This window comes from Plecotus auritus (genome assembly GCF_963455305.1).
Source record: "Plecotus auritus genome assembly, chromosome: 4".
Taxonomy (NCBI): domain Eukaryota; kingdom Metazoa; phylum Chordata; class Mammalia; order Chiroptera; family Vespertilionidae; genus Plecotus; species Plecotus auritus.
The window spans coordinates 23,528,157-23,547,702 of NC_137775.1; the positions used below are offsets into that span (position 1 = coordinate 23,528,157).

At 37.9% G+C, this 19,546-nt stretch overlaps 1 protein-coding gene across 3 annotated transcripts in view; it reads left to right on the forward strand.

Moving 5' to 3' along the window:
* Window positions 1–19,546, forward strand: part of EYA4 (EYA transcriptional coactivator and phosphatase 4) — a 239,413-nt gene that overhangs the window by 27,693 nt on the left and 192,174 nt on the right. For all 3 annotated transcript variants that reach the window (XM_080664649.1, XM_080664650.1, XM_080664651.1), the window contains exon 2: window positions 4,452–4,549. In XM_080664649.1, coding sequence (XP_080520775.1) covers window positions 4,517–4,549 — 33 coding nt within the window. In that variant the 5' untranslated portion in view covers window positions 4,452–4,516. The remainder of the gene's footprint in view (window positions 1–4,451; window positions 4,550–19,546) is intronic.

The window sequence follows — 19,546 nt, forward strand, 5'->3', positions numbered from 1 at the left end:
TTATTTTTCACTTTATACACAATAATTTTCACCCTTCCATTTTTAATAATTATTCTTTCGAATCATTAAATAACATTATATTAAAATGCTTGGCCATAATTTGTTTAATCAATCTAATGTAAAGACGAGGCTGTTTTCAGTTTTTATTACCATGAATAAAACTAGTGAATACCTGGTGACTTTTTGTGGGGGAATTTTACTTCTTAGGACAGTTAATTTTGGATAAAAGAGTTTAAACATATTTATAGCATTTAAAATGCAGTGACAGATTGCTTTCTAAAAGTATTAGGCAACTTGACATTATTGAAATGTGGGGTTTGGGGTGCAGACCTCTCTTCTCAGGGGTTCTTGTCCAATGAAATGAAGAATAAATTTGTGGACTAACAGATATCTTTTTGTTTGTTTGTTGCTTTTCTTTTTGCCAATAACATATTTTTTTAAAAAAAATAAATCTTTATTGTTCACATTATTACAATTGTTCCTCTTTTTTCCCCCCATAGCGGTTCCCACCCCACCCTCTGCCCTTACCCACCCCCACTGTCCTCATCCATAGGTGTACGATTTTTGTGCAGTCTCTTCCCACACCCCCCACACCCCATTCCCCCCCGAGAATTGTCAGTCCACTCCCTTTCTATGCCCCTGATTCTATTATATTCACCAGTTTATTCTGCTCATCAGATTTTTTATTCGCTTGATTTTTAGATTCACTTGTTGATAAATATGTATTTGTTGTTCATAATTTTTATCTTTACCTTTTTCTTCTTCTTCCTCTTCTTAAAGAATACCTTTCAGCATTTCATATAATACAGGTTTGGTGGTGATGAACTCCTTTAGCTTTTTCTTATCTGTGAAGTTCTTTATCTGCCCTTCAATTCTGAATGATAGCTTTGCTGGGTAGAGTAATCTTGGTTGTAGGTTCTTGCTATTCATCACTTTGAATATTTCTTGCCACTCCCTTCTGGCCTGCATAGTTTCTGTTGAGAGATCAGCTGACAATCGTATGGGTGCTCCCTTGTAGGTAACTAACTGTTTTTCTCTTGCTGCTTTTAATATTCTCTCTTTGTCTTTTGGTCTTGGCATTTTAATTATGATGTGTCTTGGTGTGGTCCTCTTTGGATTCCTTTTGTTTGGGGTTCTGTGCGCTTCCTGGACTTGTAAGTCTATTTCTTTCACCAGGTGGGGGAAGTTTCAGTCATTATTTCTTCAAATAGGTTTTCAGTATCTTGCTCTCTCTCTTCTTCTGGTACCCCCATAATTCGGATGTTGGTACACTTGAAGTTGTCCCAGAGGCTCCTTACACTATCTTCATATTTTTGGATTCTTGTTTCTTTTTGCTTTTCCAGTTGGGTGTTCTTTGCTTCTTTGTATTTCAAATCTTTGACTTGATTCTTGGGGTCCTCTAGTCTGCTGTTGGATCTCTGTATATTATTATTTTTTTTTATTTTAGTCAGTGTATGCTTAATTTCTAGTTGGTCCTTTTTCATATCCTCGAGGGTCTCACTAAATTTATTGGCTTTTTCTAGAAAATTCTTGAAAAACCTTATAACCGTGGTTTTGAACTCTATATCCAGTAGTTTGCTTTCCTCCATTTCTTTCATTTGTGACCTGTTTCTTTGTCTCTGCATTTTGGTTGTTTCCCTGAGTTGATAGAGTGGCTTTGTGTGCTAGGTGTCCTATAGGGCCCAGTGGCTCAGCCTCCCCAGTTACCTGAGGTGGACACTCTTGGTGCACCCCTTTGTGGACTGTGTGCACAGCCTTGTTGTAGTTAAGCCTTGATTGTTGTTGGTATCACTGGGAGGAATTGACCTCCAGGCCAATTGGCTGTAAGGATCAGCTGTGTCTATGCTGGGAGAACTTCTGTGCTGGAGACACCCTTATGAGATAAGACTTGCAAAAGCCTTTGTGCTCAGCTTGGATGGGGCAGAGTCTCAGGGCGGAGCAAACAGCAATGGCTTCCCGTCAGCCCTGCCCTAAGAAGCCCCTGGGTCTCAGTGTCCCATGGTAATTGCTGCAAGCACCGCTGAGAGAAAGCCGCCCTCGAGTTCCGCCTGATGCCAGACAGTCCATTTTTTCCCCGAATGAGTCTGGGTCCCCAGAGTCTTGCCCGGAACTGGAGTTCAGAGCAGTCGGGAGCTTTTGTCCCCCTCCTGATTGAGAAAGCCAGCTGTGTACTCAGTTGCCAGCCCTCTCCGCATGCGCACCTCCATACCTCTGCCTTCTGCAGCTCCTGTAAGTCTCAGTGTGCTTTTCTCTTTCCTTCTAGTTGTAGAATTTCCACTCAGCCAGCCTTCTTGTGGTTCTAGATGATGTCCATTTTGTCTTTTATTGTAGTTTTGAAATTGTTGTGCAAGGCAGCAGTTTAGGTGTTTACCTATGCCACCATCTTGGTTTCTCCTCTGCCAATAACAGATATCTTTAATAAAAATGTGGAAGTTTATTGGAAGCATATACAAACTCCATCTGGGTAGGGGTGTCCCCAAAGGGAACCCCAGGAGAAGGAACCCCAAATGGGAAAAGCCTACTCTCTCTCTCTTTCTCTAATTGGGCAAAAATCTAAATAATCTGAATTTGTAAAATCTAAAATCTGCTGAGTCTCTTTGTCTCTGTGTTTATAAAGGCTATAGCTCTTTGTCTGAACATGACCTTTTCTAATTGGACCCTTTCTAAATTTAGGACCCCCTTGCTTTCCTCACTCTTCACTCTGCAAGGCCAAAGCCTATGTGGTGCTCCCCTCTTTCTTTCCCCTTACTTTGCAACATTCCTCTATCCTCTGAAAATATGTTTCCCTTTTCCCAACCCATATCATTATCAGCAGCAATTGAGGACACCATTTTTTGTACTGTATCCTTTCTGACAATGGGTATTAATGTTTAAATGCTTTGGTATTGAATATGTATACAGTAATCCAAAATTGACATTTGTTGCTTAAGTTTACATATTTTGGAAACTGTGAAGACTTTTCCATATTTTTGTTTATTTTTTATATTTTCTTATAATGATTTGTGTTGTCATATTCTTGCTTAATTATTTAATAGGCCCTTAAACTTTTTTCTTACCAATTTCTTTGTTTCCAGCATCCATTTATAATATATATTGAAGATATTTTCTGTTATCTATTGTGTCCATTTACTTTTTAGGTTGTTTTTATGTATTCAGAAATGCAAAGTTTTTGTGTTGTTTTTATGTAGCTGAATCTATTGTCCCTTCCCTTTGTGTTTAACTATCCATCTTACCCATTTACCTGTTAGAATAAAAAGAAACATCAGAGTCTCCACTTCAAGAGAGTACTTAGCTAATTTGCTATCCAGGAAGTGAGGAGAAAATTATTTTAAAGATGATCAGCCACAATTCCATCTAGGAGGACAGGGGAAGGGCATGAGAGTCAGCCCGGTGTGGTCTTAGCAGGTCAGCAACAGTTAGACTAGTGACCTGCATCACCACCATGTGCTCCATGTCCAAGGTGAGCCTGAGCTGGAGTGGTCCTGGTCACCAGGGATATTTTCATGTACCTTAATCTTGATTATTATTTTTTGTGTGTGTTTATTCAAGGATATAGTTGTTTTTTCTTGTTTGTGTTCTATCCATTGCTTCTATTGTAAAACCCTTTTCTATCTGAGAATTAAAAAAAAAATAGATATGCCTATTTTTTAGAGTTTTTTTAAATTTTATTTTGCTGGGAAAAATTTCATTGTATGGTATAGAGCAAAGATGAACTTTTTTTGAATAGTAAATTGATTGTATTACCATAGTTAACTGACCAATTATCCTTCTCATATACAGCGTGGGACAAATGTAGGTTTACAGTTGTGAGTACATAAAACAGAGTTTTTCTTGTATTATTATTTATTATTGTATTATTTTCCATATGAAAAACTATAAACCAACTTTTGCCAAACCTGTATTTTTATGATACTGTCTTTATCATAATAATCTTATTTTATTCTCTTTTTAAAATTGAGAATGTATTTTATAACATTATATTCTTTAGAACTGAATAATGATCATCTGTTAATTCAGATACATTTTCCTCAATTAGAAAGCTGTCATATTAAAATATATACTTATTTTCTCAATTTTATATACTTTACAAATGAATGGCTAATGCAGACTTAATTTTTAATCCATCAGTTGTTCAATGACAGACTTCTCAGCAAACTAGTGGACTTAGTGTTTATTCAGACTGTGTCTCCAAAGTTGTCCTCAGATATTTTTGATTATATGTAGAATTCCTGAGTAGCTGTTTACATATCCCAATTAACCATGATGTGATTTCTAAGATCATTATTTCTTTCAAAATGAGGACAATATTAATGAATTTTGGTCTTTAAAAATAATTCTACAGATTACCAGCTATCAAGTAAATAAATTATAGTGTGTTTTGATAATTTTACAAATAAATGAAAAAGATAACTATTTCATTTTTCTCCTTTGTTTCCATCTTTTTGCTTTAGGTAGTCCATTTTTAATCGAAGGAGGCTGCTTCTACTTGGGGTGGCAGGAGACGTGAGAAAACCCCATGGAAGACTCCCAGGACTTAAATGAACAATCAGTAAGTCTTAATTCAGTCTCAAGTTTGCTGAAGAAAGTTGAAGTATGACTACTCAAAATCATACTGAAAGGAATATATTGTAAAAAGCTAGTTTTTAAAACATATTTTTAGTTGATTTTAGAATCCTCTTTTAATATTGTAAAACAGACCTTTGGAAATGTATGGTGTTCCTGCTTATGATTGTGGTCTCCCTTGACTATCTACTTACCTGTTAAACCACTGCCAGAAAGACTAGGGAACTGAAATAATGCTAAATGTTTTAGACAGTATAAACAATTTCATACATCTCTGTTATTAGTTTTATTCCAAATATGCTCAAAGAGTGCATCTGTTGTTGAATGTTAGAAGTATAAAAAAGAGAAAGTATTTGACTAGCATTCATTTCAAGGATGGCAACCACAGTCCTCAAGGGCTTTCCTATTTTGCTAAGCTCTTTGCAGAGTCAAGAATGCACAAGATTACTGGCAATCATTCTAAGATTCTGATTTTTTAGAAAAGATATATATGGCATTTTCTCCTAACTCATTAGTAGTGGCTCTATGAGACTAGTTCTTTACTGTGTGGAACTGGAGTCAATGGGAGGTCTTTCCTCATACTCTCACACTATTGCCAACCCTGGTCATTACTGTTCTGTTCACAGACAGCTAGTGATGTCACAAGTAAGGAGACGTGTATCTACCAAGTGTGTGTTATGCTGATTGATGCCTTTTTTATTGTTTATGTGATCATGGTTTGATCTGAGAGTCTAATGTTTCTATCAGGCAACAGAGGGCAGTGTGTTTGTGTATAATAATGTGGTTTTAGAAAATATTTCTTTGGTGAGTTCAGTTTTAAAATACAGAGGTATATGTGTTCTGGAGTATACATGCCATTCCAAGATAAGTTAATTTTTCCATTATTGTATTTAAAAAAATGATAATCAAGTCCTCACATACACACATGAGCATTGTTTAATTTCATCATATATTATTATTAAATTTCACATAGAATCAAAATGTAAGAAAAATTTTAAAACCATAAAACTATAAACAATCTGTCAAGTGGCAGAGATATTATTCTTCCAAATTGCCTGACCTTTTACAAATGGCAATTGGGAGGCTGGGGTTTCAAAGTAGTTATTTTTTTTTAATGCTGATTATTCATAGCATGGATGATAGCAGGATGGTATGTCATCCATGCTATCGCATGTTTATGGATCCTGTGGTGTCAGAGTCTATGTCCATGTATGTATCTGAGTGAATAATGATGTCCTCTTAATGCTGATGCTTCATGAGAGGGCTGCTGTTGATTTGTACTTTGTTCTGACTCACTGAGGATTACATAAAAGTGTGTGTGTGTGTGTGTGTGTGTGTGTATATGTGTGTGTTGTTAGATTGACCAACTGTCCCAGTTTTCCAGAGACCCAAGGGTTTCCCAGGACATGGAGCTTTCAGAGCTAAAGCAGGTGGACTCTGGGATGGTTGATCCAGCTAATTACCCTAGGATGTGTGTATACTCAAGAACGAATTTTTGTTTTTAATACAGTGAAGGTTAAAGATAATATGTTTTTATGTTTAACATTGGAGTGAGGTTATTACCCAAGGTTCTTCATACTGCCTTTTGCAAAATGAAACCCAGTACTTTAGACCAAATACTGGTTTCCTCTTAGTGATATTTTAGAGTTTTGAGCTCAGTATTTAAAAAAAAATAAATAAATGCCTGGTCGGCCATGGCTCAGTGGTTGAGCATTGACCTATGAACCAGGAGGTCATGGTTACATTACCGGTCAGGGGTCAGGGCATATGCCCAGGTTGCAGGCTCGATCCCGTGTGTGGGGCATGCAGGAAGTTGCTGATCGATGATTCTCTCTCATCATTAATGTTTCTAGCTCTCTCTCCCTCTCCCTTTCTCTTTGAAAGTAATAAAAATATATATATATATACATATATATATATATAAAATAAGTTTCTGCTATTGCTAATGTGCAGCCAGGTTTGAGAACCAGAAATTTAGGGTGACCTTATGGTCTCTCTGCATGAACCCAGCTGCTGAATTTGTGGTGAGAATGGAAGAGATATTAAGAGAAGAAAAAATGATCCTCACTGTCTGTTTCTCTTCCCCTTTCCGACAGTGAACTCTTCAGCTGAGGGTTATTGAAGCTGCTGATCTCTGCAGTGGTTTGTTAGGCCATCAAGCATTGGTGCTTCTGGTTTAAACCACAGGGAGCTTGAAGTTTTTGTCAAGTGTTAATGGATTAATGATTCAAATTTATAAACATTAAAAAATCCTTCCTCCTTCTTCAACATCGTTAGACATAGACCATATAGGCCAATGTCTTGATCTTGTACATGAGCAAAGGGATACTTGGGTCTGTTAAGTGACCTGCCCATGTTGGCATGGCTGGTGAACATCAGAGTTGGGACTTCACACAGGTCTTCTGACTCCAAGTCCAAAGCTCTCTTTATGACATCAGCACATCAGCATGACTTACCGCTTTTGAGTTTTCTTTTCTTGACTTTAATTACCCTAGAAATGTCAAAGAAGTCAGAATTAATCTCCTTTACATTCAAATGATTTCTATTTGAATGAAACATTTAAATTACTTTAAATCTTGCATTGTATATTAATGTCTCAAAACTTTTTGAAAAAAGATACTTAGCATTTATTAAGATGCAAAACAAATAGGGTAGAATTGAAAGAAAGTACATAATAAGATGAAAGGGAATTCACTTAGATCAGTGGTCGGCAAACTCATTAGTCAACAGAGCCAAATATCAACAGTCCAACCATTGAAATTTCTTTTGAGAGCCAAATTTTTTAAAGTTAAACTTCTTCTAACGCCACTTCTTCAAAATAGACTCGCCCAGGCCATGGTATTTTGTGGAAGAGCCACACTCAAGGGGCCAAAGAGCCGCATGTGGCTCGCGAGCCGCAGTTTGCCGACCACTGACTTAGATCATAGTTATTTTACTTAAAGAAGAATTCTTTCTCTAGGCATTGGCCTAATAATTGGTGTCATTTATTGTGCAAGTACACTCCATCTAGCATTTTCCATATATTCTCTCCTGTCCTTACTATGTACTTGCTATAGTCACCATTTTACAGTAAAAGAAACTGTGTGTAGAGAGTAGCCCAGGTCAAACAATAGTTAAGTGGCAGAGATTAGAAGTGAACCCACTTTTATCTGGTCCTAAAACCTATAATGGATATTTTATGATACAACATAGTGTAGTGGGTTAGAGATTTGAACTCTGAAATCAAACATCCCTGACACTTGGCAATCTTTGGGAATTAATTAAACTTTTCTTCATCTGTGGAGTGGGGAGGTTAACAAAAAGAAGTTATATGGAAAATTTAGCACATGCTTCGCTTAGAGTAGCAACTCAATAAATGTTAGCTATTATTACAATTAACCTGACAAATTCAAGCAATCTTTAATAAGTACACATTAATTCTTACATATCCAGCTACCTTCTGGCACATCCCTGCCTGCAAGTACATAAGTCTATAAGCTCAGTAGATGAAAACTGAACTCACTAGCTCTCTTCTCTTTCAATTTTTCTCCCTTTCTCCTCTGTTTTATTACTTCTGTGGATGGCATCATTAGCCACTGACTAGGTTAAGACAGAAAACAAGTAGTCATCCTTTTCTCCTTCATCCCCATCTCAAAGTCCAGCCCATTCTTATTAATAATGTTTTAATCTTTCAGAGCTATTGTTTTTGCTTCAGCTCCTTATTTTGGATCTTTATTTTACCTCCTGAATATCTTTAAGTTAGTTCTAGAGTGGTCTTTCTAAAATACATACCTGCTCATATCACTGTTCTAGTTAATATTCTACCCAGGCCCGTTCTCACCATCAAGAGAAGGTCCCGAGTGTAGTAAAGCACACAGACTTAATTGCTTACCTGAAATTCACCAGTGTTATTTCTGGCTTCTTTTGGTTCCCTGAATCTCTCAGGGTCTCTGAGGTTTTTATGCCTTTGCTCATGCCTCTTTCCAGATGGGCCTCTTCCCCACCAGGATAATTTGTAAATCTTGAAGACTCAATATGGGTTTCACTCCCACAGAGCAAGCCTCTCAGACAGCCTCCTTCTTCCCCATGCTCTTAGCCACATTGGATCGGTGCCTCTGCAATATGCTCCCATATCTTTGGGCATTTATGTCTATCCCAGGACTTACTCACAGAATTGAAGTCTTACCTGTTTATTTGCTTCTGTACTAAATTAGAAACTAAGTAAGAGTAATAGCAGGTCTTGTTCACCTTGTATACTTCTTAGCACAATTCTGGCTGATATTCAATAAATCTTTTCTTCAAAAGCTTTTATATACTGTTAGTAAGGCATGCTAATGAATAGCCTGACAAGTTTTAGAAAGCCAAAATGTTATTGTAAGTATGGATTTCTGAGTTATGAATTCCCATTTCACTTACATTTTTAAAAATTGCATAAAATCTGTAATATTAGTTTAACAGTATGTGATCAAAACAAAGTTGGGTCCTTAAACATTGTTTTCTGCATTTTATCTGTATTTTATTTTGGAGTCTAGATTAGAGATTCTAGGGAATTTTAAGAGGTGAGCAATTAACTAAGATTTAACTTTTATGTTTGCCTGAAATTCTGTATTAGGACTTCATAATTATGTAGAAGCAGTTTAAGTTATATCTGATTATAGCTTACTACAGTTTTTAACTACATGTTGCTCTTATTAATAGAAATAAATAAGAATCTAGATTATACATAGCAGTATCTATATTAATAATCAGAAGATCCTTTGATACTGTGAAATATGTATTAAAATAAGGACTGAGTAATATTTGTTGTTTTTATAGCTTCTATAAGAATACTTACACATCAAGGTATTTTAAAGTTCTATTTTGGTGGTGTTGAATATTCCTCCAAATTTTTTCAGGTCTGATTCATTCATATCTAAGTGAGAGAGGGAGTCTGGCCTCAATTTATCATCAAGGAGGAAGATTTGGAAAAAAAAGTATCTTTTGTTAATTTTAGGAACTATATATTATACCATAAAACATTAGTTGCTACTAAGTAAAATAAGGTAAAATGAATAAGTTGCAATTTACAGTAGGATTACTTTCCCTAATATTAAATACTAAAGAGCCTGATTATTCCTACATAGGTCAATATTGTTAGTGAATCAGTTAACTTATATTATTGATGACATATTTTAGTTAGTGAGGTCTAAATTCATTCACATCTATTAGATCCATGTTATATTTTTCAGAAGTACATTTAGAAATTCATGTGCATTTATAGATATTAATAGTATTTATGTTCTTGCATAAAACCTAATAACAGTAATGCATATTGAAATTCTCAAGTTAGTTTAATAAATTAATCTTTCTGCCTCTGTATTTCTCCCTTAGAATTCCAAATGGCTTCAAATTATTACTCTATACCAGTGGTCGGCAAACTCATTAGTCAACAGAGCTGCAGTTTGCCGACCACTGCTATATACCATATATAATACTATATATAGTATATATAGAGAAATTCTGTAGTATCATATTTGACTATAGCCATGAGCCCATTTTTTAAAAACCTGTGCTGCTGTCTGAGCCAGTTAGGCAGGTTTCTAGCCATTGTATGAATTGAGCACATCATCCAACTTATCATTGAGATGTAGAGCTTCAGAATCATCAGTTTCTATCAGTGTTTCAACACTACACTAGAAAACATTTTGAATAGTTTCAGTTTAAATAATTTTTTTTCATTTTTGATCAAAATCCTGAAATGCTATTCTTTATTGCTTTTTTCTTAGGTACTCTAAATAAATTTGAGCAGCATGCATACTTTTATTTTTAATTTTTTTTATTAAAATACTAGAGGCCCGTTGCACGAAGGCCTTCCTTCCCTTGGCTTCCAGCACCGGTTTTCCTCCAGCACCCGGGACCCAGGCCTTTGCTCCGGCCAGAGTCTGCCTTCTTCGTCTTTGCTGCAGGCTCTGGCCAGAGTCTGCTGCTTTCATCTTAGCTGCAGACTCTGGAGTCTGCAGTCTTTGTCTTCGCTGCAGCTGGAGTGCCGCTCCTGTAAATCCCTTCGTCCCCCGCCCTCCCTCTCATAGCAGGCATCCTGCCTCGCCAGGCCACTCCGTGCCTGGACTAGCTGGGTGGCCGCCATCTTTGCCATTCTAATTTGCATATTCCTTCCTGATTGGCTGGTGGGTGTAGCAGAGTGATGGTCAAATTGCATGTTTCTCTTTTATTAGTGTAGATAGTCAAAATCAGATTTTTTTGAGGCTAAAAATCTGTTGGAAGAACTTGTCCTTTAAACTAGTCAAAAGAATCATGTTTACAACTTGTAATTTTTACACCATGCAAATGGTCAACATACTTGAGAGTTCAATGGGATTCTGCTTAAAGCTAAAATTATTTTCAGAACTGTAACTCAATGGCCAATTACAGTTTTACTTTGCAGTTGTATAATGGAGTACCTACACTGTGAAATTACAAAGTAGATACATTAAATATATTTTAATTTTTATTGGTCATTAAGACTTATTCTTTCATTTTAAGTATTTTTTAACTCTGAATTTTTATATTTTTCATGATTTTGTAAGGATTCATAAAAAGATTCCATTAATCATTATCTCCTATGATTTTCTCAAATTACAATTCAATTTATTACAATGTTTTCAAAAAATTTGGAACACAAATATATAGAGAGGGAGAACCCCATATTGTACAGAATATGGCTTGTTATCACATACCATTTTTTAGAATGTAAATATTGGCCTTTCTTCTGCCAACTCTAATCAGTTGCTAGCAGCTGCCTATGTTGAGAAGGGACCTAAAGCTGCCTTGTAGCTTGCTGAAAAAGTAACATATCTATTTAGTGCAGTCTGCCATGGACTTGTTAAGAGGAGGGTGGCACCAGAGCCTCATACCTGCTGATCCTGGGCTTTGTTAGCAGCTTGGAGCACTTTGTTTGAATAGTATAGATGCAAATAAAAGCTGTGATATCTTTGGGTACCAAAAGTCTTTTATCTAAATTTACAACTTACATGTGGTATATTAATGTCCAATAACTCTCCCTTATACATTAAAATGAAAACAACTGTTTATGATATAAATGTAATCTATTTATTTCATGTTTTTATAATCTTTCTTGTATAATTCACTTTTTATTTCTTCACTTTTTATTTTATTTTTTCCAATTACAGTTTACATTCAATATTATTATTATTATTTTAATTAAATTTTATTAGGGTGACATAAGTCAACATGAACATATAGGTTTCATGTGTGGATTACTAACTCACAAAATCTGTATATAGGACCATGTACCCACCACCCAAAGTCAAATCTCCTCCTGTCCCCTCATATTAGGTGAGGGGAGAAAGGGGCCAATATTATTTTGTATTACTTTCAGGTGCACAGCATAGTGGTTAGGCATATACTTTACAAAGTATTCCCCTTGATATTTCCAGTACTCATCTGGCACCATACATAGTTATTACAATACAGTTGACTAAATTCCCTATGTTGTACTTAACATCCCCATGACTACTTTGTAACTACCAATCTGTATTTCTCAGTCCCTTCACATTTTTCATCCAGTCTTTCAACCCACCTTATAATCTTTGAGAAATGGGAAAAATGAAAGTAATATAATTTTTGCTATTAGCAGGGGTGTGAAATGCCTGGCCTGCAGATCATATACTAGTAAGGCTCGTGAAATCATTTGGTTTGGCCCTGCCAAGGCATTAGGGGTGAGTTAATTAAATGTTTGACCAAATATAGCAGGCTAATTTTTAAGTTGATTATTTCGTATGGCCCGCAAATGATGTTATAAATATTTGAATGGCTCTTAGCAGAAAAAAAGGTTCCCCACCCCTGCTATAAGGTATAGAGCAAGTAGAAATGTTCACTGATATAAAGAGTAACACTCATTTTACTTATTAGCAACCAATGTTTTATTATATAATGTATACTACCCGTGTTTCCCCGAAAATAAGACAGTGTCTTATATTAATTTTTGCTCCCAAAGACGCGCTAGGTCTTATTTTCAGGGGATGTCTTATTTTTCCATGAAGAAGAATACGGTACACATTTATTGTTAAATGAAAATAAAGGAAATTTATTACCTGTATATGGTACGGTAGTACGGTAGTTGTCAACACAAACCAGACAAACTGAATCCTACAGTATCAAGAATTTACTCTTTATTCAATGACAATCATGTCATCATCTTCTGGAACATCATCATAACAATCCAATTCCTGAATTTCCTGGTGAATTTCTTGTGACTCCATTTCTTTCAGAATCAGTGGACCAAAACTCTCATGTTTAGCAATAGCACTGTCTTTGAATGAGTACTTCTTGTCAAGGTAGCCTGCTCGCAGTGCATTTGCAATGCAACTGTCAGTGATTTTCTCCCATGAATTCTTCACCCAAGTCACAACTTCTTGCAGTTTAGGTTTCACAAAGTTTCCACGCTGATTTCTCTCCATTCTATTTTCAATATAGTCATTAATTTCCATGCGCAAATTGTCTTTGAATGGCTTGTTTATTGCAATATCAAGAGTCTGGAGATAGGCCGTCATTCCTGCGGGAATCATTATCTGATCTATTTTTCTTTCATGAAGAAATGTCTTCATGTCTTTAGCGTGGTGAGTGCTGGCTGCATCCCAGACTAGCAGACCTCTTTGGCTCCCTCGCATAACAAGCGGCAGCATTAAATCGACCCACTTCCTTATAACTGCTTGTGTGGCCCAGGCTTTTTCAGTTTCAAGAATAAAAAGGCCCAAAACACGTTCAATCTTTTCCTTCTTGCCCTTAGAAATGATTAAAGGTGGGATTTTAGTGCCATCCAGACGAATTGCCAAAATACAGGAAACACGTGCACTTTCGTAAGCAGTGGAGGGAATGTACGCTAAGGAGGCACCCCGCTGTTCAATTGTTGTTTGAGATGATTGGCCCATAAACACTGCAGTTTCATCCATAGCAATCATGTTGGAAAGATTGTATTTAGAGAAGTCAGCATCATCCATAAAGGACTTGAATGCAAGTGCTCCTTAATAACTTGAGTATCTTCCAACCTAAACAATGTTGTAGATCTTCTTAAAGACAGTTCACTTCGCTGAAGGAAATTATCCAGCCAGTGTTGTGATGCTTTGAAGTCTTCGGGGGCTATGTCAAACTGTGGTGCCATTGCAAGGGCAAATTCTTGAATCTGAGCCCTATTCACAACCAAAGCCTTTGCTCTCCTGTCAACAACCCATTCACAGATCAGGTCTTCCAGCTCGGAAAATAATGGTTGCCGACCTGATCCACACTTGTGCTTTTTAGCATTTCCCTTGTCCACTTGTTCAATGAGGTTACCATACTCTGCTCGCCATTTTCGGACCAATCGGATACTCAACATCTTCTCTTTGCAGAAAGCAGTAAGATTTTGGCCCCAAGAGTCTTCCACGATTCCTTTCTTGTACTCCACGGAGTAGCTTTTTCTTTTTGCGCTCATTTCTACCGTAGGGGTAAAAAAAAAGGAATTGGGGTATCAAGGTGGGGGGAGGGGGATCACTCAAAATGACACAGGGGGGATCAGAGGGGGGAATCAAAATGGCACAGGAGAATCAGAGGGGGGATTACCATTTTAGTAACCCCTTTTGATCCTCCTGTGTCATTTTGATTGCCCCCTCTGATCCTCCTGTGTCATTTTAAGTGATCCCCCCTCCCCCCACCCCTGTGCCACTGAACACCTTCACCAGACATCCCCCCTACCCCTTTATCAGACATTTACCCCCTGGGGCCTGCCTGGGGACTGTCACTGGGCTTGCTGGGGCCTGGATCTGGGCTGGAGCAGGGTCTGCCACTGACTGAGAACCTTCAGTCATCATGAAGGCGGCCGCGAGCATCAGGTAGTGTCACCAGAGACAGACCAGCACTCACCACCTTCCCCGCGTCCCATCCACTCTAATCCTCCTGTTCTTCTACACGCATCTGCAAAAGTCTCCTCCTTTCTCCCGCCCCACGCTCACTGCTCACTCCGACCTCCGCTCCGCCTCCACACAGCAGTGACGTCAGGACTCCGCGTAACGTCACTGGTTGCTAGACGCCAGTTGGGGCGGCCCTAGCGACCAGTTTCCGGTAAAGTAATTTTCATTCTGAAACAGAGCCTGGGGGCCTTATTTTCGGGGGATGCCTTATATTTCACTCAGAAGGAAACCTGTAGGTAGGTCTTTTTTTCGGGGAAACACGGTTCTTAAAGTTGCATTCATGGGTAGGCACCAATTGCCACCAACTGCCACTTTATTGGATTCATCTCATGGACCCTTACAGCAGCCCTGTGTGGCAGGCTCTGTCATAAGCCCAGTCCAAAGAGAGCATGCTGAAGTTGAGCTTAGAGATCGTATTCAAGGTTGTGATAGCTAGAAAGCTGGGCTGATGGAATGCAAGCTCATGTCATCTTATTCCAGAATCCATGCTGCTGAACACAGCATTTTACCTGCTTTGATCAACTTAAATGGTTTTCAGACCCTTCGGTACATTTGGTGTTTTAAAAGAATCCATTAAAACTGCACTTGATCTCAACTTATTTAAACAAAGAGCAAAGGTTTTAAATATCATGGGTAAGAAATGTAAGTTATTCCCCCATGAATACAAACCAACTGTACAATCATCATTAGTAAATATTTAAAACAGGCAGCTATAAGATAGCAGAATATGTGAAAGTTGAATGAAAATTCAACAAATTCAATTAAATATTTAAAGATTCCTCACTCTCTGTCAGGAACTTTGCTAAACTAACGATTAAAAGAGCAAGTACAATTCCTGTCCTCCCCAAATTTTAGTTTAGCATAAGATTGTAAGATATTATGTCAAGTTCTAAAGTTATTTTTAAATGAGATTTGGACAGTGGACATTCAGTAAATAAGGGTGGAGCACAGCTATATCTGAAGCATGGTTTTAGGTGTTGGAAATGCTTGATGGAAAAAATGGAGACATTGTTATTCTAATGGAGCTTATATGTAGTGGGGAGAGAAGAGCAGTAATAAATATAGTATGCCAGATAGTCCTAAGTGCAAGGAGAAAAATTAAATCAAGCAGGGAGCAGGATAAGAAGTTCTGGGGTCAAGCTGGGTGAGTGGGGAAAGCTACAGTTTTTGGAGAGTAATCAGGGGGATCTTACTGAGAAGATGGCACTTGTGCAAATATTTGAAGATGAAGGAGCGAGTCTGTGAATATGGAGATGGGGGGCATTTACTTTAGAATGAACAGCAAAAACTGAGGTGGCAGCATGCCAGTGGCATGTATGTTCAAGGAATAGAAAAGAGGCCAGCATTGGTGGTGGCGGTGGAGAAAACGAGACAGGGATAAGGAAGTTACCAGGATGTAGAGATGGAGCAGTATGGAGTGTGTAGGGTTTTCTAGGCGTTATAAAAGCTTAAGCTTTTCTTGGAGTGGCATGTGAAGCAATGGAAGGAGCTTAGGGATGGCATGATGTAACTTAAGTTTTTAAAAGAGCACCCATCTGCAATGAAAATAGTTGGTATGATGACCCAGGGGTAGAAACCAGGCTATTGTCAGTATCCAGATGTGCAAAGGACAAGATAGCAGTGGATGTGCTGAGGATTGTATGTGAATTGTGAAACAGGGGAGTTAAAGATGACTTCAAGGTTTGTGTCCTGAGCAATGGGAAGGAGGTGACTGACTTTGACTGAGATGGGATGACATAGAAGGAACAGATTGAGGGTGGAGATACGGAATTCAGTTTTAGACATGATGGCAGAGACATTCCTGTGTTTTCACCAATTCTGTCTCATACAACTTTTTTCTGCTGCACTAAGGAATACACTCCCTAGCCTCCTCCTTTTAGACAGGACCATTAATTAGTTCTGGCACATGAAATGCAAGGGAGAGGATGTGCACACCAGTTCCAGGCTGAGGCAGTAGGAAGAAGCCTCTCCACCATCCTTTGGGCTCTGTGTTCTCCTAGCTTGAAGAACGAGGAGGAAGCCTCAGGCTAAGATGGCAGAGACTCAAGACTGAAGAAGGCTGTATTCCTGAGGCACTGCATGGAGGACAGAGTCCCAAGAGAGTATTAAGCTACTGAGTTAACAGACACATATTAAATTTTACCTGATATGAGGCAAATGTGTGGAAATGTGGGCAGTCAGTTAGATGTAACCATTTGGAACTCAGGAGAGAAGGTTGGACTTGAAATATAAATTTGGGAGACTTCAGGGTATCAATGGTACTTAAATATTATTCGTTGAGATCACAAAGAGAGTAAGTCTAGATAGAGATCATAGTCTGTGACTTCCCCTTTGATGTGCTTTCTCCCAAATTTTCCAACAATCACATTGTTTATGGATTACTGGTTACTGGGTTCACCTCTCTCAGGGCAGCAAGAGCCAGCATACAGCTGATTAGGTATTGAGACGCCATTGATTTCTTTGCCTTTTTTGTCAAAAGTAACAAGAAGCCATGGATATTTTGAAGAAAATAGTCAACAAGTATTTATTATTTTCTCATTGTTGTGTTTGTAGAAATGATGTTCCTAGCATTCCAACTTAAGAATTGACCTACATCAGGGTTTCTCAACTTCAACATTATTGACTTTTGGGACCTGATAATTCTTTATAGTGGGGGGCTGTCCTGTGCATTATAAGATATTTAGAAGCATTTCTGGTATCTACCCACTAGATGTCAGTAGCACCTACTTACCTCCCTCACTGTCTTGTTACTGACAATCAAAAATGTCTTCTTGGGGGAGGTAAGAATCACTTATCTATATTATATCTGCTTTCAACGAGTTTTTTATTTATATATTTATTCTCAGCAAAATATCTGAGGAGGTTTACCTGAACATTTAATTAAATTATTGAGAAAATTTGGATGAATAGACAAACACATGGTAATACAGAATTTAAGCAAGAAAGCAACATAACACTGCCAAGTTAACCATATAGAATAATAAGCACTATGCTATTCATGTGGTAAGTCTGTTCAAGAAAGGTCAAGAAAGGAATTACTAGACAGGCTAGGTCATTCCTTAACTAGATCTTGAAAGAGGGGGTGACATTGTATGGACCTGACAGGACTCAACCTGGCCCGGTGAATAAATAGCAGGAATGGAGACTCATAAGTACAAAGTCAGGAAGGCCCACCCAGGAACTGTGGATGGATTAGAATTACTGAATCAGAAGCTCTGAGGGGATGAAGATGTAGAGTGAGAAATCTCGCTGGAAAGTTCTGAGATCAGACTGGAAAGAGCTTTGAAGTAGAAGGAGGAAGATGGATCAGGAGAGACAGAGAAGAGAGAGTAAGGGAAGCAAAGAGAATATCAGGATAATAACGTTCAGAGCCAATGGCCAAGATAACTTCCAGGAGGAATTAGTCATCACTGTCTGACATCTCAAGAGGACAAACAGAATGGGAACTGAGAAAAAGGCTGTTTCATTTGTTGATTAGAAGGTCATCAGTGGCACTTCAGTATATAGCCCCATTGGAGTTATGGCAAGAAGAGGCATCTCAGAGGCTCACTATAGAAAAGATGATGAGGAAGTAAGAGGCAGCTGGTGCGATTGAAGAAGATAAACAGAACAGTAATTGAAAGGAGCACCTTTTCAAACAAGAGGAGGCTTGAGTGTGGTGGATGACAGAGAAGAAGATTCATGTGGAGAATAGAGTCAAGTTGTTGCAGAAGGGATGTTGGGGCTCAGTGGAGGTCAGCATAAAGGAGATCACAAAGAGAGTAAGTCTAGATAGAGATCATAGCCTGTGACTTTCCCTTTGATGTGCTTTCTCCCAAATTTTCCAACAATCACATTGTTTATGGATTACTGGTTACTGGGTTCACCTCTCTCAGGGCAGCAAGAGTCAGCATACAGCTGATTAGGTATTGAGACGCCATTGATTTCTGACACTGAAAATGTTAGAGAATGCATGCATCCTTGCATAGTCCAGGGTGCCCTCCCCTGATGGCATTCATTTTCTTGGTAACATAGGAAGGAAAGGCATTTGTTCACACAAGGTCAGGAAGCAGGTTGACACATGGTAGGATTAAGGATCTAAGTAGTATAAAGATTAACAATGGCCATTATTTTTTCAAATGGCAGGTGAGCTCCTAGAACTCAATACAAAGATTATTAAGAGACATTTTCAGTTTTTTCTTTAGCAAAGCGGGTCGCATTGACTAGGACTTAAGACTCTCTGTTAGCATTGAAAGTTTATTTTTTTGCATTGAAACCATTAAGAAGAGACAAGAGAAAAAAAAAACACTTTGTGGTTAATGAAAATGCCTCTCATCTTTGGAAGAAATTGTTTGCTCTGTTTTCTTTAGATATCATTATATCCAACAAAAAGAACAACCTATTTATTTAGACGTGAATGGGTCAAATTTAACAACAGTGTCAGACTGAAAAAGTACTTCTCTGGAAGCATATGGGATTCTATCATTTCATATCTTCTTGGATTAAGAGTTGATTTCTCTGCTCAGATTCCTTTAGGATGCAAATACCCTTGTAAGGGTTAATATGTTAAGGAGTTCATATTAACTCTCGTGGCAGGAACCAGGATAGCAGGGTGAAGAAAGTTTGAAAAAAAACAAATGAAAGTTTAAAAAGAAAGGCAAATATTGACTGCTTACTTTGCTTAGCTTTCATTATTTTGCCCAAATTGCTGTGGATGACACATGTAAACGGAGAATTATAACTAGATTGTGAGCTCCATCTGCTCACAACTGACACTTACATAGTCCTCACTTGGGCTTTCTAAGTGCTTTATGCATGCTAACTCATTTAATTCTCACACAGTTTGATGAGGTGGGCACTATTATTATTATTCCTTAATTTATAGGCGAGGGGTCACTCAGCTAGTGGTGGGTAAACAGGATTTATATATGAATATATTGATTTTTAAAGAGAGAGGAAAGGAGAGAGTGAGAGAAACATCTATGTGAGAGCGAAACATCACGCCCCCTACCTAGGGTGGAGGCTCTAATCTGTGCATGGGCCAATGATTGGGACAATGCCCACCCAACTGAGCCACACAAATT